Raw genomic sequence first — 24,293 nt, 5'->3', positions numbered from 1 at the left:
TATTGTAAGCTGGATGGAGAAATGCAGGCCACCATACCACCTTTTTGACGCAATCAAATTAATTTGGATGTTATTTTCCTTGTCAATTTTTCTGCGTGCAATATTTCACTGGTATTTTTTGAACTTGTCATACACATAAATCAAACGGCATCTAAATTTCTGTTTTTTGATCTGTTCAAACTAATTAACGGGTCAAATCGTGAGTTTTATTCACAGCTAGCTAGAAGCTAGGGAGACAACTATGGAGGGACTAGGGATTTCCACTTGTTTTGCCATTGAATACGTAAATAACTTAGAAAAGGTCACAAACCCATCAAATAAATTTGTTTTTATTATTTTTAAATCGGTGTTTTAAGACTGTGATGTGATGGAAATTATTTTTTAAAATATCTTTTTAAGAAAATAAAATTAATTAATATATCAAAACAATATAAAATTATAGTCGGTAATATTTTACCATGCTTATGAGCATTGAAATTCTAGACTCCTCTTGCTTTTCATACTTCATTGACTAACTAACCCAGCTTTCACGGATTGAAACCAAATTAAGGGTTAGTATGAGAGAGTACGGTGCAGCATTATTTGAAATTTATATTTTGCTATATAAAATTATAATAATTTTTATGGTTAAAATTTGATAAAATAAATTTTTAAAAAATCATAAAATCATAAATTTTTAATTTTAAACAAGATTTTAAAAAAATCATAATTATAATGTGTATTAATACTTGTCTCGCGATACGGAACAGGGCGTCAATATATACTAGTAATTCCTTACAAGATTATATACACGTGTTATCAAATGAGGATTGTGCTTTTACTGTGAATTTTCATCATTTGTGAATACGTGGCAAACTTAAACGTGTTACACGTTTACAATGGTTTTTTTTTATTTTAATTCTTCTGTACGAATTAGCTAGCTACGAGGTTGCAAATCCTCTTCGAGCTCTCGCAGATAATTTGATTGGCAGGGCCTTGTGTTACCCACGTCATCACATATGTAAGCAGAAAGTCCTGACTACATATTAGACGTTATTTAAACATGATTGATGTATTGCGTGATTGAATAAATGCTGTATAAATTCAAATGTAGGGCCCAAATTCTTCTTTCCTCTTTTTTTTTTTTTCTTTTTCTTTTCCAAAAGTGAAATGGGACTTGTGTGGTGGTTTCAAATTAAGGTTGTCGACGTTCTAGAGAACTTGACTCTTGGTCATTAAGATTCGTTTGATTCTAGATATAATTGTATAACGTGGCCGATTTATTTTGGATTACGGGTCATGTCAAAAAATAATATATATAGATATTACTAATGTGTTTTTGTAGTAGAAAATATATTTGAATTATTTTAATATAATTTTTGATAACTTGGTAGGTATAAAGATAATTTTAATGATATGTAAGAAATAGTTTGACTTAAAATAAATATTTAAGATTTTTTTAATATAAATATTGAGCAAATAACATATTGAATTGAATCAAGTTATTTTGAATTAACATGTGAATTCATATATCGGGTCATGAGACTATAATAACCTCATACAAAACAAATCAAAATAAATTATAAAATGTAATTTTCAATAGACTCAATGTTGAAGAATAAAATTAAAAAAAAAATGATAAAAAGGATAAAAAAATAAATCGAGTTAACCCGGTTAACAACTCAAAAAAAAACAATTGAGATAAATCTTGAATCTCAATTCCCAATTAGCCCAGTGTTAAAAAATAAAATTTAAAAAAGGGCACAAAAAACAACTTAAGTTAATTAGGGTTGAGCCATCACCTGTTATTCGCGTTATAAGATGAGGATAACATCATAGAAAGCAAACCAAAATAAATTACAAAGTCTAATTCCCTATCAACTCATATTAAAGGATAAAATTAAAAAAAATCAATTAGAAAAAGGAAAATAATACTCAAGTCAACTGAGTTAACTCGTTAAACCCAAAATCTGAGTCATGAGACTAGGATAACCTCATAAAAATTAAATACAAAAAAAAAATTAAAGTTCAATAATTAATAAACCTAATATTGAATGCTAAAATTAAAATTGAAAAACCGATTAAAAAATGACATCAAAAAACAATTCGAGTCAACCACCAAACTCATGACCCGAATCACGAGATAAGGATAATCTCATAAAACAAAGCAAAACAAATCATGAAATCTAATTCCTAATCAACCCAATGTTAAAAGATGAAATTAAAAAAAAATTAATTAGAAAAAAAAGGAAAAACTCAAGTCAATCAAGTTAACCGTAAACTTGCAGACCACGATAATAAAACTGAGATAATCCTTATAAAAAATAAATTAAAAAAATTATGAAATTCAATGCCCCAATAAATTTAATATTGAACGATGAGGTTGAATTGAAAAAAAAAAAAAAAACTAAAGAAATGAAACAAATCATTATTTCCATGAATAATGATTTACGAGGAGACTTGAAATAAAATCCCTAGTGGTTTTTTTTGTTAATAAAAATCTAAATTAATTAATAATTTTCAATGTAATTAAGCATTATGTTTAGACATGTCCATGAATAAATGCATGTGAGTGAACGTAAGATAATTTGATACGGAAGAGAAACCTTGTAGGTGTTAGCATTTGTGGTTTCAAAAAGGACAATTAAGTAATTGATAATCTGGATTTGTGACCAAGTTAATCTCTCCTCCTAGCTTAGTTACCATTTTCCCTTAAAATTAATTTTAATGGTCAATGGTCACTTTGCCTTTAGCAAGTAATGCCAATAGAAATAGAGGGACGGGATAACTTTATACTAAATCTAAAATGTAAATAACCCAATTGCCATTTTTTAAATCAAATTATATAAAATTTAAATGTGCTTAAAAAAAACAAAGATTTTTCACTACCATTAAACCTAATATAAGTACTCCTTCTTGGTTACAACTAATTTATCCAAACTCGTTAATTGCCGCTATTATTCATCTAACTTTGTGTTATAATTATTAAATTTGATTATATGATTATTAAGGTTAGGTTTGACTGGTAGATCTGGCTTCTGATATAAGCTAGAATTTTAAAAATAATAATAATTTAAAATTGATTTAGTTTCACTCGATCGACATTATCAAAATTTTGTTCATTTTTTTTTTAAAAGTATGTCATTTTTTGTTAAATAATACATTTACTTTTGTTTTATTTATTATGGGTAAAATAGTATTTTCAGTTTAACCTATATATAATCTCTTTGTATTTAGGTTAACTCAAACATTTTATAATAAAAAGATTAATGAGAATTCCAGTTTCCTTCTCTTTTATGTTCGTTTTTCTTTTATGTTAATCCGAATTAATTTAACATGGTATCAGAACTGATTTGATAGAATAAAGGCTTAATTCCAAACATGGCTTTCATGGATCCAACCTTTGCAAAATCTGAAAAAATAAATTTGAAGTGATATTTTATCTTTCGCTTCTACAAAATCTGGTATTTCAGCTTCTATAATTTGATATTTGTATTCAGTTTCTGCAATTTGATATTTGCGTCAGTTTCTACAATTTATGTTGTGTTTTGGAGTAATTGTATAATTTTGAGAAGATATTTGTTTGGTTTCTGCGATATCTGATCAGTTTTTGCAATCTAGTATTGTCTTTTATTGCTTTTGTGTTCTGGTTCTTTTTGTTTGTTAATTATGGCTACTGAAAGAGATGATTCGCTTCAGTCTGTGAGTGTGAGGTTGGATGGAAAGAATTATTCATGCTGGACTTATGTAGTGATAAATTTTCTTAAGAGCAAGAAGATGTTGGGATATATTAGTGGAACTTATGTGATGCCCAAGAATACTGGGGAGAGGGTGCAATTTTGATAGATACATGGGAAGCAAACAATGCAAAGATTATTACTTAGCTCAACAATTCTGATGAACATTCCATAGGTATGCAGTTGGTGAAGTATGAGACAACAAAAAAGGTTTGGGATCATTTTTAAAGGTTATTCATATAATTAAATTTTGTAAAGCAATATCAATTAAATAATGACATACAAGCTCTTCATCTGAAGAATATGAGTATTTAGAAGTTTTATTCTGCTATGACAGATTTTTGAGATCAATTAGCTCTTATAGAATCAATAGAATTAAAGGTATGTGGTGCCTATATTGAGAGTAAAGAGCAACAATGATTGGTACAGTTTTTAATAGCATTTTACAGTGATTTTGAAGGACTTAGAGGTTCAATTTTGCATCGTTCTCTGCTACCTTTTGTTGACTCTGTTGTTAGTGAGTTATTAGCTGAAGAAATACGTCTTCAGTCTTATTCTGTAAAGGGAATTCTTTCTGTTTTGAATCCTTTTGTACTAGCAGTACCTTCTAGCCATTCTCTAATCATCAAAATAAGCATTACACAAAAGTTGACTTCGATGAGTGTAGTTTCTGTAAACAGAAAAGTCATTGGAAGGCCCAATGTCCCAAGTTGAGACAACATAATTAAGCTTAGAAGCATGGTAGCTAGTTACAATCTAATGCTTATAGACCACCTCAGGGTTATAAACCATCGCACCATAATACTGCAGCAGTAACTTCATCAGACTCTATCACCGATCATAGTACTCTAGCTGAGCAATTTTAGAAGTTTCTCTCCTTACACCACAAGCAATGTCATTTTCCCTTTCTATAGGTTAGTTGCCTCATAGTTTATCTGGCATGTCATATTCTGAATGAGTCTTAGATTCTAGTGCTTCACATCATATGTCTTCATATTCTTCATTTTTACCTTTATGTCCCTTTCGCCTTTCATTCTTGTTATAACTGCTGATAGCACTCTCAAACACCTAAGCACAAAAGAAAAGAGTTAACACTCAAAGGTGTAACAATCTCTCTCTTCTAAAAGGGTTTAGGAGATTTCTCACTTATAATTTAAGTGGATTATCATTAGAGATCAGACATTTGGATGACTTGTAGTTTGTGAAAACCCAACCTTAAAGCAATTATTCAAGGTCGAAAAGAACATCTAATCTTCATGTAATCTTCGTATAAATTCTAAACAACTCTAGATCTATTTAAAGAGATCCCTAAGACTCTTAAGAAATTTTAAATTTATCATTTCCACTATGTATGTGCATTTTAGGAAACTCAACATGTCATTCTCTACATAAATCCCATCTTCTTACCACTATTGCTCAAGATAAATCTCTTAATGATAAAAAGAGATTTGGAAACGATACGGCTTCTTTCACCTTCACTATATGTTCTTCCTCTACTAAAAAGAAACAACAATCTTCTATTTCATATAACTCATAATTGTTAAAGTCGGTCTGACTAAAGAATTAACTCAGAAAACTTAGGATCTAAAGCTAGACTCGAGCTATGTTTTTAGTTGAACTGGATAAAATATTGACTTGAAAAATTATATTGACTTGGTTGAGTTTTTAATGGTTTAGTTAACTCGATCAAACTTTATCATGTCAACATTAAAAATAAAAAATAAAAAAAACTGTCATTTTAATAAAATTTACCTAGGTTAATCCGATGACATGTAAGTTGTAATTAAGTTGATTTGTTACTTAATAACTCGAGTTCTTTAGGTTAGTCTACGGAGTGGGTCTTGACGACAGTGATATGAAGCATGCTTGTAGCTGTCAAACGAATTAGTGCCATTCAGTGATGATGGCACAAAAAAAAACAAAGTTTCCTTCAGCTTGTACAACCTTAAAGAGAAAAATATCATGCAAAAGAAAAGAAAAAAACAAGTGGTTTCTCCCTGCGACATGGAGAATCTGTTGCCAGAGGACTCTGATTTGGTTGCTTCTTCTTATAGCTGGCTTGCGTACCTTAGGTCCAGTGACCTATATGACAGTAATTGTCCGTAATGATAGTTATCTCACAAATCCCTCCTTTCCTTGATACTGTTCTAAGATTTCCTGGGTAGACAAATATTATAGTGGAGGGAAGATTGCTTGGTCCAATGCCCAAGAATTCTTATCTCATTGCTTCGACTTCAATGCACATGGTGTCTCCATTGATGACAACGAGAGAGTTTGTTTCAATCCTGATGGTGCTTCTTATTCGGACATAATGTATTTCAGCTAACGAGAACAGTTCTTTGGTTTGCGCGAGGGATATATGATTATGGCGATGAAGTAGTGTATCAGAAGCCTGGGTTTGCTGTGGTTTTGAACCATGATGAAAACATTTTTCAGCCCTCGGAAACCAGACTATAGTCGGATTATAGGAAAATATTTAGACGATCATACTCTGTTTTTTTTAGTGACAGCGATAGATTTGCTCTGTGCACTCGTTACTATCCATAAGCCAAAAACAATTCTATTACTTTATTGATGGTGAGGATGATGTTGGAATCTCCAATTCCAGCATTGAGAGAATTCATATAATGGCAAAGCATTCGCGATTATGGCAAAGAATGGTCACCTCAGATAAAATGGCCTCTGCTTTGGCTAATGGTTGATATTGTACATGATCTGAGAATGTGGAATAAAGAGATTCATTCCAAAACCTATAAGGTCGGAAGTAATGGTGTCTGGAAAAGAAAAGTCCGATGAAAGAGACCTTAACTCCCTAACAGTTTGTAAAGCTACAGTCAGTTCCAGCCACTAAGTTTTCCCATTCTAGAATCGGTGCCACCTGCAGCTGCTTCAGCTTCATTCACAGATTTTGTGGCTGTATTCTCTTAAATGCAGAAACCATTGGTTGTCACTCTGAATCTAACAACGATACAAGCTCTATTATGCTCATCTTCTAACGTTGTAGCATCTGAACTGAATCTGTAATAGCCTTGTTGCGTTACCTTCCATCTGCAAATTCTCTTCTGGATTTCTCACAGGTCCATCTTCTAGTGTTCTGCTGCAGTTGTTTTGAAGCATATCCATGTCGATCATCTTATTTTGTGCCTTCCGAACTGCCCAAGCAACAGTTTAAACTGCTTCTCAATCCTTGAGAAGCTAGGTAGAATTTTTTTCGTCATTTCACTGTTGCCCCATAATGGATACTTCAGTTTTTTAGCCCATTGTTCCATGGTTGTGTTCCCCTTTATTTATTTTACTTCTCATAGAAGGATATACTTTTTGGTATTCCTTGGGGCAAATCTTCATGGGGAGACCACCTGGTATCAGTATATATACGTAGTTTTTTATAGATCTTGTCTTTTAACTTCTGCCCAAAAAGTCTTTAACCATCAACTCAAGTCAGATGTTTCTCACGGAAAGAATATCCAAAATCATTTAAAAAAAAAATTCAAAAAGTGATAGGGAGGATTATTTAACTTTGGTTTTCATGATTTTTGAAACAAACACAATGGAAGTCATTTCCCTGACTGCACAAGAGGAGAATGGAAAACCAAAAAGGAAAACGTCAGGTAAATTAGAACAAAAACAATATCAATAATGGAAAGTGCACTTTTCCAACCAGTAGTGTCCGTACTGTCCTCTCCCAGGAGAAAATGCAGTAGCCCAATGCTAGGAGAAATACATGCCCCACATGCATAAGAGATGGAACTTGCAAATACATGATATTCATATTTATAGACGTAATGTCAATATTCAATACAAAACACAGCATAACTACTTCTCTGTCCCTAGAAATGAAATGGGGATGGATAGCTGAGGAAAGGCTACTGGTTCTTGTACCTCTTCTCCACTGCCTCCAAGCTCTGAATCTCCTTGTAGTATTTGCATATACGATAAACACACCTGCAGGCACATATAATGGCACATGACATGAATGCAAATAAATAAATCAAGCATTTTCCAAACCAGACATACCAGTAGAGAAGGCATGCTGAAACACAGAGAATCACATTCCTTTGAGCTTTGTAAATCTGCACAGCAAACCTCAATGATAAGATTATGTAGATTCTAATATAATAAAGAAAAGCAGTTTGCAACATTCATTCAAATACATTCTCCTAACATAGAGCCTCATGAGATGCATGTCCCCACTTGAACTGGAAGTTTTCAGAATGATGCAATGCAATAAACCTCCAGTGGTTAATTTGAAAATTAACTTTATGAGACAAAGTTCTACTTGGGGAAGTGGGTTGAGGGGAGAGTTTTGTATGTTCCTTCCATTTCAAATGAGCATGCAGTTATTTCTTCTCACACTAACTGCATTGACAACAATACTGCACCCCGCCCTTTGGCCCCCATCCCCAACACACACATAGTGGAGAGTCCTAAATGGGAGAGATTACTGGCTCAATTCTGTTCGTCCAGAAACAGTGGCATATACCAACCACTTTCAGACTCCCAGGCAATACCTCTTTTTTGCAGTCAGTGATAATCAAGCTGTTTAGACATTCATGATGCTAGACATAATAATCTACATCTTCCAAATCATACAATCATTTTACATATGAGAAAGACAAACAGCTAAACCGCTTAATCCAAATAACACCTTTTGTTCTATTCTGATAGTTTGATACATCTTGTAATGGCTCATTGAACTGTTCAAGCGAGGTTGCAATAAACTAACAGTACAAGACTTGAGTAAACAGCCAAAAACCCAATGGAGTAAACTTGTATATACACAAAACTTTGTAGGCAATAACAGATGTTACGAATAGCATCCAAAAATGCTTCAAGTATTCAATAAACAAAGAGAAATCATCCCAACGATTCATAACCATAACATAAAGCAACACATCCCTGGCCACCCAAAAAACCATAAGATTCTTAGCAATTTGCCCCCCCCCCCATCTAAGACAACCTCCACAATCCCAGCTAAAAAAAAATGTAATTTGCCAGGTCCCTAGTCCCTGTTCTATTCATTTTCTCTAATTCATTAATGAATTTAACGGTTCCTGGATAAAGTTTATTAATAATCGCAAATCGCAACAAACCCATGAAATATTTCTTACACGGAGAGGGGAAAAAGAAGAGGAAGAGGAAGAAATCAGCAATTAGATCAAAACAACTTACAGATTTCTCATAACGATCTCTTTCAGAAGCAGTGCAGTTCTCACCGGCACACATCAATCGATGTTCATTCTTCCAATATATATCTATCCACAACAAAAACAAAACCAAACCCAAAATTTAGAAAGCCGAAAAGAAAACAAAAGGATTCAAAGAGAAACGAAAAACAAACCCAGGAGCTGAAATCCGGCAAAAGGAACAATAAAGAGAGCCGGCTGGAGTAGGAGTGAGATGAGGGAAACCAATCGGTCCTTGAGTAGCTTAGGCGAGGGTAATGTTAAGAGTGCCGCTATAGCTGCCTCTGCTGCCACCACGTACGTCAGTATCATCCATTGCAACGCCATTTTCCTTTTCTTTGTTGCACTCTCTTTGATTTTTTTTCTTTTTCCTTCAAAGGATCGACTGTAGAGGTTTTATTCTGGTTTTGCTCAACAAGCAAGGTTTTTTTTTAATTATTATTTTCTTTCTTTATATATTTTATAGATCTTTTAAGCTTGATTTTGTTATTTTCGTTATGGGCCGTTGGACTGGGAATGCTGAGTTAGAGAGAACAGACAGCAACACGTGTTTTACATGAAAAAAATTCTCTGATTTAAGAAAAAAATTAGATAATTGTAGAATATTTATAATATACTGTATTGGTGATAATTGTAACAGTGGTGACGATAAAATTGGTTTTGGGATGATACGAGAATTTTGATTAAGTTGTTAAATTTATGATTTGTATTATAAAATTAAGTTAATTTTATATAAAAAAAAGTTAAAAAAACTTATTAAACTCAATTATCAATTAATTTAAAATTAAAAAATAAAAATAAATAAAAAACACATTAAAAATAACTTGAATCAATTCAGGATAATCTGTTGAACATGTTATCTACATCGTAAAACTGAAATAAATCATAGATAGCAAATCAAAATAAATTATAAAATTTAATTTTTAATCAATCAAATATTAAAAAATAAAATTAAAAAGCGAATCGATTAAAAACAAACTAAAAAATCTTAGTCAACCTGTATTAATTCACCAAATATATGATGTAGATCATGAAACAGGGTTACAAAGAAAATTAAAACAAATTATAAGGTTCAATTTTTAATCAATATAATATTGAATGATAAAATAAAAAAAAAACATATTATTCTATTTATGAGTTGAACAGTAAATTCATCTTATTTTTTAAAAAAATTATAATACTCAATTCATGATAAATCCAATATTAAAAAAAATAAAAAATAAAGAGTGAATTTGTGTTGATCCTAATTTTCAGGTTAGGATCCTTTTATCTTGGCTTACCCATGTTTTGGTTAGTCTCGCTTATTTAGTGCATTCCTTCATCACCACGAGTATTCGTCGTGTTCTTAATTTCTTTAATCTTTTATTTCTCTTTTAAGTGCATTCTTAATGTTTTTGTTAATTGTTTTCATCTAATGTTTATATTTTATGCCAAGAAATGACGTCATTTTGAAGAAAAAACAACATAAAAGTTAATGAATATTAACAAGATTGTTTGAGTAATTTGAGGTCAAATTGATAAGATTTATAGGTTTGATATCTAATTAAAAATAAGTGTGTAAGTTAAGGATTAAATTGAGGTTTTTTTAATATTTAATTTTATGTTATGATTACTATAAGAGTTATGCAGATAAAATTTATAATTGTTATTGGCATTTGTCTGTGGCTTTTATTCTTCTTGTAATTGAAAAGAGCTAATTGGTGGTGTTTGAAAAACATTAAAGCAATAAAAATATTTATATTCTTTATTAGAATAGTGTAGTGGTTTTTTTATATATATATACTTTCTACCTAAAAACCTTAGCAAAGGTTTTCAAGGGTATAAAAATATTTTCATATGGCTTATTTATTATTTTTAAATTGATCAAGGATAAATAAATTTTTTTCTATTTTAATTGTATAGTAAAACAACCAAAATATTATTGAAAGTAAGAAAATTAAGCCTAAAGGGATATTTTTTTTATATTTTTAAAATGGTTTTTTCATTGTTATAATTTAAGCTGGGAGACACTTTGGTATTTAACCAAATATAAAAAGTAATAAACAATTAAAATGCATAGTAAAATTATAAAAATATGTTTAAAATAATAATAATAAAAAAGTTTGGGGTTAATAGTTGTTCTCAATTTTTCACAATAGTTTTTTTTTGTAATTACAAGGTCATCTCAGGAATAATTATGTATTTGACTAAATAAAAAAAAGTTGGCATGCGTGTACAGCACCTGTAGGCACGTTGGAGGCACTCATGCCCTTCAAGCGGCATGTGCAAAACTCTTTCCACCATGTTGTTGGAAGCGCCTTCATCTCTCCTTCTTATTGATACGATGCGTGTTTTCATTGGTAGTCTGGTTTATTGCCTGTGAGCTTGTCTTTTTTTTTCCTCTTCTTTTATCTCCCCTCCCTAGAAAAGTACAACTTTGCTCTATATATTGTTGGTAATTCAACTTTAATTTTTATTCTTTTAATTCCTAATTGTCTGTCTTAACTTTTATAGAAGTTTTATTTATTTTTTACTTCATCATTTAATTTTAATTTCAACTTGGCTCTAGAAAAGTTTTAATTGATAGTGCATTCTAATTTTTTTCTTTAGCCTTTTTGTAAAAGTTGTATTGTTTTTCAATTTCCTCATTTAATTCAAATTGATGATATTATATTTTTCAATTTGGTCCTTATTGTTTTGATTTCTAACATTTTCTTTAGCACTTTTGTAAAAGTTATTATTCTTTTCAAATTCACCATTTAATCAAAACATAGTTTTTGTTTTTTATGTCATTTTTTTATCCTCATTCTTTTTTTTTTTTTCCTCTTGCTAAATTGATTTTTATTTTTAATTTCACCCTTCAATCAAATAAAAAATTATTTTTTTTAATTTTGATCCTCATTCTTTTAATTGCTATTATTTAAAATCTTTTTGTGTAATTAAAATTCTTTTTTCAATTTCATCCTTTAATATTTGATTGATTAGGAATTGCAAATAATTATTTTTTTAGACTAGGAGCTTCGGGTCTAATAAACCGGGTCATGAGTATTTTTTTTTTAAAGACTTCAAAATCATCTTTATTTTTTTATCAGGTTATTAGAATATCATAATTTAAATCACAGGTTTAGCGGGTGTTAGCTTGACCCTAATTATTGGGATTATAAGTTTGTCATGATTGTTTTTTCTATGTCAATTATTTATCTTATTTCAATACTTGAATATTATTTAAATACTGTATCTTTTTCTCTTTACCACTAAAATTTAATGACCTCTCTCTTTTGTCTGTCAATTAGAGACTAAAGAATAACAAAAATGAGCTTTGTATTAAAATTAAACTAGAAAAATATTGAGGTGCTAAAATTATATAATTTGCATTGTTTTTAAAATGGGAGGATGAAAGTGCATCTTTCTCAAAAATTTTAGCATGCCACTCATGTTTGCCGTCTTTTTTATTATGATCTATATTTTTTCAATTCCATCATTGACTAAGAAATTGAAAGTAATTGGCTTTCACATAGGATTAAATTACCCAAAATCAAATTTTAAGGACCAAAGTGAATTATTAAAAAACACGCAGTAGGTCCATAATGAAAATCCCATGACTTTTAGATTTTTACATAATTATTAAGTTAAATAATAAAACTGGGACATCCCAGTACATTGACAGTTTTTAAAAATTGATGTTATGAAATATAATGTTTTTTTTTTAAAATTGAAAGCATATATATCAAAATTAACACAAGAAATAATAACCTTTTTTTCATTTCTAGCAAGGAATAATTCAATTTGGTCCCTCAAGTTTAATTTATGTATTATTTGGTCCTTTTTGCTTTATCTTTTATATTATAGTCTTAAAACTTTATATTTTTTATGTTCCAATCCCTGAATATTGACAAAAAAAGAAGAAAAGTCATTGGAATGATTGAGGCAAAGTGTGTAGACACATTTTAACAATAAAATGATTAATTTTGGTATCAATAAGTTTGTTCTTACAGGGAAATTTTAATGGATATGATGCTGCCCTTTAACTATAATGAAAGAAGTAGATTAAGACCGATATAGTTTTTTTTTTTTTTTGGTTTTTTGTAGTGATTAGAAAGTGTTTTTAGCGTTGAGAATAGGTTTTTGATTTTCTAAACTAACTAATTTTTCGATCACCTTTGAATTGTGCAAGGAATGATAAGTCATAGCAGACGATTCATCCATTAAAAAACCCATAGCAGACGTTAAGTTGTTCTCTCAGAATACATTAATAAACTAGGCATTCAGGCTTTTTTTTTATTTAAATTTTAATTAAGAACCCCTCTCTTATTATTATTATTATTTAAATTGTTTAGTTTAAATTTTTTAAAAATATATATATTAATTAATATTTTTAATTATTTTGCAATTTTATAATACTTCAAAAAATTATTGTAATTTATCTTTAAATTTGTTTCTTGTATATTTTATATAGATAAGTTATTTTTTTCATGATGAATTTTTAGAAATTAAAATAATTTATTTTTTAACAACCAAAATTAACCTCTAAGATAGGATAAAAGGATATGTTTAGGTTCAAGATGAGATCTAGTCACGCTAAATCAGAATAATAGCTTAAACATGTTATAATTTTTTATTTGATTATTGGATTGGACTCAAATTCTTACAGTAGTTTTTAAATGTTTTTTTTTCTATTATAGCCACTACATTGCTACGCGGATCGTCGGATATTTAAATATCATAAATCTCATCAAGACCCCTGGTTTTTAATAATTTTATTATTTTTCTTGTTATTTTTTTATTTTATAATTATGACCGTTGGATCTTTAGATATAAAAAATCTCTTCCAAACCCCTAGTTTTTTACCCTCTTTTTTATTTTTTTGTTATTTTTTTATTTCATAAATTGTTTTTGGATTTTATGGTTATTTCCTTCATATTTTCATTTTGTTTTCTAGTTAAGGTAGAATTTCTTATCTAAATTATAAAGAAGAAAAATTTCTCGATTTTTTTTTTTTAGATAAAATAAAACTGCGAATTTAGATATCAAATCTACCATCTTTTTTCTCTTATTGGATTTCTATATTCTGTGTCTGTTTACTGTTTTTAACTTCCGCATGTATCACCATTTGTTCCTCGTAGTGTTCTGCATGCACTTCGGCTTTCTATCAAGGCTGGCATTACAAAGGCCAAAGCATTAAAGTAAATCAGGTATTTAAGTTGCAAGTGGAAAATATTTTATTTAGACTTCTCTTTTTGTTGGAAGATTTAAAATTGGTGTTTGTTGATCGGATCTTCAGTAGTAATTAGCGATTAACTTTTTTGTTTTCCATCACTGAAGATTTTAAATTAGTGGTGTTTACTTCCTTTATGACAAATTAATACCGAGCTAATAGTCACAAATGTTAGCTCATGATCATGTGTAGCTGTTTATTTCCAATATAATTCCCAGATTGGAAATTGAATCAAAAAAAAAATTATCAATTTGGTTAACAATTATTAATTAATTAGCTCATTTTATTAATGTTTGTTGTTTTGATCTCCTCCCACTCACACACACACATACACACACATAGAGAAGAAGAAATAAAGCAAATCAAATATTGTTTTTAAAAAGCGATAAAATCAAAGCATTTCCAGTTTATATATCCATTCTTTCACAGAAAAGATACAGTAAGAGATTACCTGAAACAAGCATGGCGAGAGATGCAACATGAAGGTGGAGGAGGAGAAGGTGTGGATGAGGGGAATGAAGCCTGGTCCGAGAGAACTCTTAAACTCCGGCCATTCCTTCAGTTTACCGGTTGTCTCGAGTCAGGCGACATTCCCCCACATCCTCACTTCCCTTAAACAATATGCCCTTTCATTTTGAAACTGCAACATCGGTTTTTTTTCTCGCAGAGGATAAAAAATAAGTTGCGTAACTAGATGGGAATTGACAAATCCACTTGGTTTCTGTGGTGTTAAATAGAAGTTCTATTCGTTGGACTGTTGACTTTGGAGCTCACCTCGTGGAAGGTTGGTGCTTTCTTTATCGTTAAGGCTTGCCAAAATTGATTCATATGGTTAATATTCTATGGAAGGTTCAATTTCCTCAAGTTCTTTTGTTTTTTTATTAATATATGGATTAGCTTACATGCACCTCGACTAATTCCATGATCTATAAAGTTAATAACTATGTAAGTCTCTAGTAGCATTGAAGTTTATGAAACTCGAACTGATAATCTGTAATGAACAAACTCAAGGTCTCTTCAATTGAGTTATATTTCTCAAGATTTTTTCTATTATTTTATAAGAATTCCCATATTAATCTACATAGGTGGATACATCATAAATAGCAACTGGATTTTCCATGAAAAAAAATGAAGAAGAAAAGAACTTGCTGGCCATGGTGGAATCGAAAGAAACGAAAATTAATCTTGTATAAAATATAACCCACTTTAATAAATTTGATCAACTACAAATAACCAAGCATTTGTGAATGACGTTAAGTGAATCATACTCTTCATTCATTTTATAAAATATAATATAATGTAATATAATATAATATTTTTATTTGAAGATAAAAGATATTATCAAACCAGGTTACTCGTCAGCTAGACCCATTTGAGCTTTTTTTGCATTATTTGCTGACATCGCTAAGCGTTGATAAAATGATAATGTCATCTGCCATTAGTGAACTAAATGGTAAAGAGATGATAAGTTATATTAAGACCCGTTTCTTTGTGTGTAATTTTTTTTTTTTTTGAAAAGTGATGTTCTTCGAAAGTAGATTTTTAAAATCTGAATTATTTTTTATATTTAATAGTCTCATAAAAAATAAATTAAAAAATATTTTTTAATATTTGGTTATATCATGGAAAATGAGTTGGAAAATAACTTATTAATGTTTTATTTATAAAAAAAATTATTAAAATAATAAGAAATAAATCTTACAAACTAAAAGGTTGAATGATAATAAAATTGAAATAAAAAATTAATTTAATAAATTATCTCAAATAAAATAAATAATAATTAAAATAATAAAATTAAAATATAACAGATAAAATTAAAAAAAGTATAAGATATTTCCTCAAGCATGTCCGTGTCCAAAGGCGAAGTGCGTGTTTAGGAAAGTGATTGTGGTTGCTTTTCAAAGTGTTTTTCACTTAGAAAAATATGCTAATAATATTTTTTTATTTTTAAAAAATCATTTTTGAGATCAACACATCAAAAATAATTTGAAAACATCAAAAACATATTAATTTAAAACAAAAAAAAATTAAATATTTTTAAAAACACTTTTGAAAAGCACTTCTATACTAGGCTTGAAGGCATGTGAGTGGGTTGCCAGCTCAAAGATACAGATAGATATATTGGGGTAGTGCTGCATGAAAACTTCTCTTCATTGGTGTTGCTTCCAGAGTTTCACGAAGAGATATACTGAGGCATTGGATGGTTATCTATCCTCAGAAGTTAAATTCTGAGTTGCTTTGTGGCATGTCATTGAGACTTCAAGAGTAGAAGCCAGAATTGAGCAGAATTAGGATCAAAAGTGTAGCTTAATTGGTCATTTATCATGTTTAATTGGAAATCTTCTTCCCAATCACTAATCAAAATTGTAGTTTTACATTCATTTTGGATTGAAGTGAGGATTATCATAGCGTCTCTCTTGTAATTTTACAGTTTCTATGAAGAGGAACCTCCCTGGAAACAAGAGTTGATAGAGTTTGCTTCTTCTTCTTCTTCTTCTTCTTCTTCTTCTTTGTTACATCGATGATAATATGTGTTTAATCTTCCATTTGATTACATTTTAGGAGCTATTTACTTGATAGTTTTGTGTTGTGTGCGAGTAATATAAAATATTATTGGACTCACAAGTAATAATTTAAGTTTTTAAATTAAAATAATTTTTAACATAATATAACTAAGTATTCAGGAGTTTAAATTGTTGTAATTCAATTTTTAATTTTAATTTTATTTTATTTTGTAAAAATAAAAAAAAATAAAAAAATGAAGAATAAATTGAAATTTGGACCATGACAGCATAAATTGAAAGTTTGAGAATTTAATTGAACTTTAAATTAGTTTAATTAATGAAATCAGAGGCTTAATTGAAGAAATATCAAAGTTTAGGGATGATTCGGGTTAACATTGCAAGAAATTAACATAAATTTACCATTTTGTAAATGATGCTAAAATGCAGGGTTCCAATTACAATTTAACCAGGGGTTTGATTACAAAATTTCAGAACTTCAGTGACCAACTTTTAAATAGCCAATGCAGAGTAGAAAACGGCGCCGTGTCATAAAACTGTTTATCGCCTTCTTCCTCATCCCAGGGACCGGTTTTGCAGGGATTGTACAGCTACCCATTATCCTCCACGACGCCCTCTCCGGAGGCCACGATGTCGTGGCCAACATTTCTAACTCTTCTCAAAAACAGGAAAGAACGTGCCCCATTATCTTGACGCACGAACAGAGGCCATCCTCTGGCTTTATAAAAAAATATAACCAGAGGAGAAAAACCCAGAAAAAAAGGGACACAAACAGAGGAGAGAGGACGAACTGAGGGGGGGGGGAGTCGAGGGAGAAGAGAACCGCACAGGGAACAAAACAGGAAAAACAGACGAAAAAGGAAGAACACAGACATGCGAAAACTGGGAGGCCGAAAACACGAAAAAACGGCGGACAGAGGAGGAGAACCCATAAAGAACCGAGGACGAATTGGGGAAAAAAAACCAGAAAAGCAGGGGGGAAGAAAGAAACCAGTAGAGAGAGAGAGAGAGAGAGTGACAAAGGGAAATCAGAGGACGCAAACAGGGGAGAGAGAAGGAACCGAGGGGAAGATCAAGGGAGGAGAATCGGATGATGAACTGAGAGAACAAAAAGAACAAAGACGAACAGAAAACAAAACAACGAACTGAGAGAACGAAAAGAACATAAAAACCAGGGAGAACAAAAACAAGAAACAAGGGACAGACAGAGAAAGGCCACGAAACCATAAATCACAAAAGGCAAGACATAAACAGAGAGGGAGCATTGCTCAAACCAGCACTACCCCAGGTCTTCGTCCTCCAACTGCGTCTGAAGCAGGTCAACCCCTTTTCATCTCCTCCCCCGTTTTTACAATTTAATTCACGTAGCACTGTAGCTTTGATTTAATTAACTCTTAGCTGTGCTGCACCTGCACGCGTCATGCGTGCTCCTCTGCCCAGACGGGTCACTGGCGTGGGCCAGTGACCCGGCTGGGCTGGATGGATCCATCTCAGCCTGTACTGGTTGGTCCAGACCCAGCCCACAAAAAAGAAAAAGCTTGGCCTGGCCCTCGGGCCCAGCTGACTCAATTCCCTTTATTTTAGTCCTTTTTACCCTTATTTAATATCAAAAAATTCCAAAAAAAATTATAGACCTTTTGAATTTATTTGTAGGTCCCTCATATTATTTTAAAACTATATATTTAAATATATGTGGATTTTTACTGTGAAATGCAAATTTGATATTCAATACATTTTTTTTCTTTATTTTTAAAATAAAAAAATATGTATGCTTTGTTTTATATATTCATTTTATAGTTTATTCACTAGCGCTAAAGTCAGTAATATTATACGTTTTTTTTTCTACGTAATATTTACCAACACCAGAGTTAGAAATATTTGTAGCCGAAATATTCACCGGCATCAATATCAGGAAAAGTATAGGCAAACCATTAGATATAAAAACATAACAAACCCTTAGTAATTTAAAACAAAATCAGTGATGCAGTCTATCTCATGTAAAACGATTAAAGAATGATAATATCTTCTCTTTTGCATAACCAATCTTATATCATAAAATCTTTATTGATTAATTAGAATTTCTGATAACTATAATATTAAGTACCGACTTATGAAACGGTACCTTTCTCCAAAAGAATAAGATGTAAAAACCATTCTTGAAATCAAATGTTAAGTAGTGATAGTTTCTTCAAGTCAAAACCATTCTTGAAATCCCAGATTAAGATTTTGAGTTCGAGATACTTCTCTTTACAATAAATTTTAAAATAGTGGAATTTGAAGTGTGAGGACATGCTTAGATACTTTGTCATTGATTTGTCATTATTAAGCTTGAAGATTATTTATGTCGTGGAGAAGCCTCTGAGTGCTTAATTTCATTGTCGGGGATTGCTTTCTTTTCATTTTCTAAATGCTTTGCGTATCTGTCAGAATGTTTGAGTTAGCTGCTGTGTTTCCTTGTAGTGTGGATCTACAATTAAAAATAATTTTAAAAAAATATAGCAAAAGCATGAAAATAATACAGCAAAGATAAACGCAGCTGCTAACCCAATTGAATTGTTTTTTGTTTTCTCTGCAATAAAACATTGAATATTAAAGTAGAATTCCAAATTAGGAAGGTGAGTCGAAGGGACAGGCTCCCCGGAAGGATGAGCTCAAAACTATTAAACAAATACGGCTTCCTATAATTTATAATTAATTTATTTTTTATTTTATTTTGTTCTAACATAGTATGAAGTTAGAGAGTCAAATTGACCCAAGACTAGAAGAAGGAAGAGGATAACTGAAAGAGGGGAAACAGACACCCTTATTGATCACATGTTTAAATGATAACTGGCATGTTTTTTTTTTTTTTCCTAGGAAAATACGAATGCCTGAATATTCAAATGGTTGGCACCGTTTATTAGAATTTTAATTCTATCGGACTTTTCGCATTTAAAAGCCTTCGCAATGGAGCACCATCTGCTTAGCGCAGTCGTTCTGGCCTCCCACGCGCGGCCTTCAAATTCCCTCTTCCGGGTCCCTCGAGACGAAAACCACAAGCCAAAAAAGCGGGAAAGGCCAGTTTATTACCGGTGACTTTTTTTTTTATTTTTCATTTTCTTTTCTACCTTTAAAAAGCTAAATTCAGCACTTTTGTAGTTATTGGTGTTTTGGCTTTTAATTTTTATTTTTTATTTTTTATTTTAGTTACTTTTTTAAAATTTTATTTATCTTCAATTTAACTCTTCAATTCTAATTTATATATATAATGTTTTTCAATTTAGTCATTCTAATTTTGATTTTTTCCCTAACTTCTAAGTCAAAGTTTTTATAATTTTTAATTTTATCCTTTAAATCAAGTTTCTTATTTTTTTTCCAATACTAATAGCATTAATTTCAGTTTGGTCCTTATCTTTTGATTTCTTATTTGTTTTCTTTTCCTTTTTATCAAAGTTTTTATGGTCTTTAATTTTATCATTCAAATCAAGTTCATGGTTTTTTTTTATTTCAATAATAATATTGTATTAGTAACATTGATAATGATAGTAACAATATTACTAAAAATACTAAAAATATTATTAAAATAGTAATAGTGGTGATAACAATAATAATTATGATAATAGTAGTAGTTTATTATGATGGTATTAATGGTTATGATATCAATAATTGTAGTAATGATAATGATAATAATAATAATAATAATAATAGTCTATTATGATGATAATAGTGGTTATCAAATCAATAATTGTGGTGATGATGATAATAGTAATAATTATGAAAATAATATTAATAATAAATGGTAGTAGTAGGAGTAATAGTAGTGGTAGTAGCATTAACGGTATTAATGTTATTAATAGTAATAGTAGTAATAATAACATTGATAGTAATAATAATAAAGATGATAACAATAATAATAGTGATAGTAATAATAATGATAATTCATCTTTTAATGTTAGATTTGTTGGGGATTGAGTTTCATTAATTTTCATGTATGATATTTCTAGTTTAATAACTCATGTTATAAGTTTGAAAAGTTGATGTGGCATAATATTTTTTTATTTTTTGTTTTGTTTTTTTTTTTCTATTTCATGTTCATTATTAGTTTTTAAAATAAAAACCAGTTTTTTTTAATCTATTAAGTAAATAAATTATATAATTTCATTAAAAACCCTGCTAAACAAAAATGCAAGTAATCAATTATATATTTCCATTTGATGGATGTTGATGGAGACGATGCATGAATATAGTCCTAATTTACATCAATTTAGTCTGCCACGCCCACTATGAACTCAACATCAACCAACTAAAATAGAAATAGGAAGAGAGAGGGAAGCATCACCCCATGGAAAATAAGATGAAAAGGAACAAAAATAGTTCTAGCTTTGCTTGTATCCTATAATAATAAATAAATAAATAAAATATTCCATGGTGAATGATTGATGTCGATGTGCATCGTCACCATCATGGTTGATTTTGAATAATCGAAATTCCAAATTCTTGAAAGATATGTAAAGACGGCTAGATTCAAGTGACTCCTTTTACATGTCTATGGCCGCCTTTGGCAGCACCCTCCATTGTTAGGGCAGCAGCTTCTTCTACTCTTCCTTGCTAAAGCACTTCTTTGTGTACAGGCTTCGTTAATCCTTGATTGATAGCTCAATCTCATTTAATTCTTAAATTTTATTGAATTGAAATCTGGGCCCGGCTTCCATTATAGTTGTTTTTTAAAGTATTTATTATTTTAAATTATATTAAAATAATATAATTTTTTTATTTTTTAAAAATTATTTTTAACATCAGAACGTCAAAATAATCTAAAAACATATTAATTTAAAGTAAAAAAATTAAAAAATTTTAAAATTTTTTAAAAAAAACTTTTAAAATGTAATGTCAAACACTATCACAATCAATACAGGTCAAAAAAATTGACTTAGAGATGAGAATTTATTGAAAATGCATTCAAAACTTTCATCTCCAGTCTTTAATTTAGATTTCTAGCTCGGAAATTATGAGGAAGAACACTATTGATTATTTTCAAGGATCCCAAAAGTCTAGAGAATTTAATTAGTGTTTACTAATGGAAGGAAAGGATAAATCCTACTAGTTTTTTTTCTTTTTTCTTTTCTTTTTCTAACTATCGGAGTATTATTGAACTAGTTTTTAGGTATATGGAATCTTAGAAAAAAAATTATGTAATCAATGTCTTTGAATTTGAATTAAAATTATAAAAGGAGATGTTAAATGCACTTAAACGTGAATCTCCTTATCCATGTTTAAATAGCTAGAAAACTATTAGAACAAATCCCAAATTAATCCTCAAATATCTACTAATTCTCAATTGGATTTTCGACTTACATATTTTCATATTAGGTGTTAAACTGTTAGAGGTTTCTAGTTCAATCTATGTTAATAATTTTTGTGGAAAGTTTGATGTTTTTCTATTAAAAAAATGAAAGGATTTTTAGATGCAGAAGATGTATGGTCTCCTGTTTCAACTATAGTTTTCAAAACAAATAATTTTTTTTTAAAAAAAAATTATATATTTAAATAATTTTGATATGATAATTTTAAAAATTAAAAAAAATATTATTTTAATAAATTAAAAAAAAAAACACTTTAAAACCACTACTGTACAAACACCTCTTACAACTCACATGTAGAATGGGGGCTTAATTGGGAAAAGTTTAGTTGCAAACTACATTGAGAATCAGTTTAGAATATCAGATTAACTTGATATTTTCCCTAATTAATTATATCCATTGAAAACTGTGTTCTATTGGTTACAACTTGAAAGATACTAGCTATTTTAATAATTATTTTGGTAAAAAAATAGAAATACAGCCTTTTTTAAATAGTTGTTTTAAAAACAAAATTCCAATTATAAAAAGAAAAAAATAAAAAATATATTACAAGAAAATAAATGATGATAAATATATTAAGTAAAAAAAAAATTCTAAGAAAGTTTTTGTCTAAAAAAAAGCCAAAAATCACATATTTGTCACGACTATAGTACATGCTACAGTAAAAACATTAAACAATAGATTTTAATCATGTAATTTCTAAGTGAAAAAAATAGTTAAACCTAATACCTTATTCATTGCATTAATTAATTTAGCTTCTTTGGCGCCACTTGATGCTGGCTTCACGATATTAAGAGAATCATCCCAGCTCTAACCCATCTATCCCACATTATTAATATCTACAAGAGGCCCTATCTTAGATTAAATCGGGCAAATTGCATTATTTTATTTATTATTATAATCTTCATTATATAAATATTACCAACCCTTAATCCTATGCAAGGAAATAGTAGAAATGTCTTCGGCTGGATCTTGCCCGTACCGATTCCATTTTTCGAAATTTAGGTCAACAAATCTAAATGTAACCTAACTCATAGCTTGAAGCTTAAAGGGAAGAGCAAAGTATCTTGTAATACAAAATGAGGAAAAGATAAGAACAATTAATGGCTGCTTATAATCTTGCCAGACTTTCTTCTGACCCTGAAAGAATCAGCCGACGGCAGGCAAATGGATATGATGGGCGTGGTAACATTTGTACTATGGACTATATAACCACTTTATGCAAAATATTGTGGGCAATTTGGGTGGACGTTAATAATATTTTATATTTGTATCGTGGATAATATATTTTTTAGGCTATCAAGAGTAAATTTATAGTTTTAGATCCAGCTGATGGCTGGTTCGGATTCCGAGTTTTGATTCGGTTACCAGGTTACATGAGTTAAATTTTTTTTAATTAAAATAACATCATTTTAGTAATAAAAAAAAAATCAACGGATTACAATCAGGATTTTGACCAAGTCTTGTCGGGTCAACCTGCCAAGTTACACTGGATTTTTTCTTTTTCTGCTTTTTTTTTAACCAATTCCAATTCCAACTCCGGATCAAACCGTTCAAAACTATGGTAAAATCATATTTAATTTTGAATTCCTTGTAGGTATAGAGCATTAAGCTAGATACATGTTAATTAACGTTATGATTTGTCGCTGAGTATAAATTGATTAATATATTATGGATTTGAGATTTTTAATCTAGCACTTAACTACTGTTTTTCGTACTCTATCAAGTGCCTTGAATATTAATATCTACAAATTGGTACTCCAATATATACTCAAAGTCACAATTACACCATGAGCATGGCATTAAATCGTGGTTTCAATTATTTTTTAATGAAAAATTATAATTATGTAAAGGTAATGCTTATGTTGCTACACCTGCGAAATATTTAAAATTTAAATATCTATAAATGCACATGAATTAACTAATATGATTACTGTGTTAAGATTGGTCTTTACAGAATTATATACATTTACCTGTATTAATTATGAATAATTACATAAATAAAGAAATCTTAATAATAGTAATAATTTACTAAAAAAATAACAAATTTCTAGGACCATAACCATTATATATTTATATGACTCGATAACCACAGCACGACCAATAATTATATATGATTACCATTTACTTATAACACTTAATTATAGCATTATAAGATGATAATAAATTAAATTAATTGTGGATTAAGATTAGAAATAAAAGAAAACGAAATGGCTGGTTATTATTATTAAATGGATGCACTGAAAAGTAGCCTCCATCAATCAAACGGCACTCCTCCTGGAAAACAAAACTCTTCTCAATTTTTATACACCCACCACGCCCTTCCTTCCACCATGCTT

General features: G+C 29.8%; 1 protein-coding gene across 1 annotated transcript; it reads right to left on the bottom strand.

The window, feature by feature from the left end:
* Positions 1 to 7,329: 7,329 nt before the first annotated feature.
* On the bottom strand, positions 7,330 to 9,348 carry LOC118057265 (uncharacterized). Its single transcript, XM_035069782.2, has 4 exons — positions 9,055 to 9,348; positions 8,886 to 8,968; positions 7,731 to 7,786; positions 7,330 to 7,658 (listed from the first exon to the last, which is right to left on the bottom strand). The coding sequence occupies exons 1-4, from the start codon at positions 9,224 to 9,226 to the stop codon at positions 7,580 to 7,582; spliced, it is 390 nt and encodes a 129-aa protein (XP_034925673.1). The 5' UTR covers positions 9,227 to 9,348; the 3' UTR covers positions 7,330 to 7,579.
* Between the last annotated feature and the right edge of the window lie 14,945 nt (positions 9,349 to 24,293).

The sequence above is a fragment of the Populus alba genome, chromosome 15 (genome assembly GCF_005239225.2).
Source record: "Populus alba chromosome 15, ASM523922v2, whole genome shotgun sequence".
NCBI classification, from domain to species: domain Eukaryota; kingdom Viridiplantae; phylum Streptophyta; class Magnoliopsida; order Malpighiales; family Salicaceae; genus Populus; species Populus alba.
This window is presented reverse-complemented; position numbering and strand designations above follow the sequence as displayed.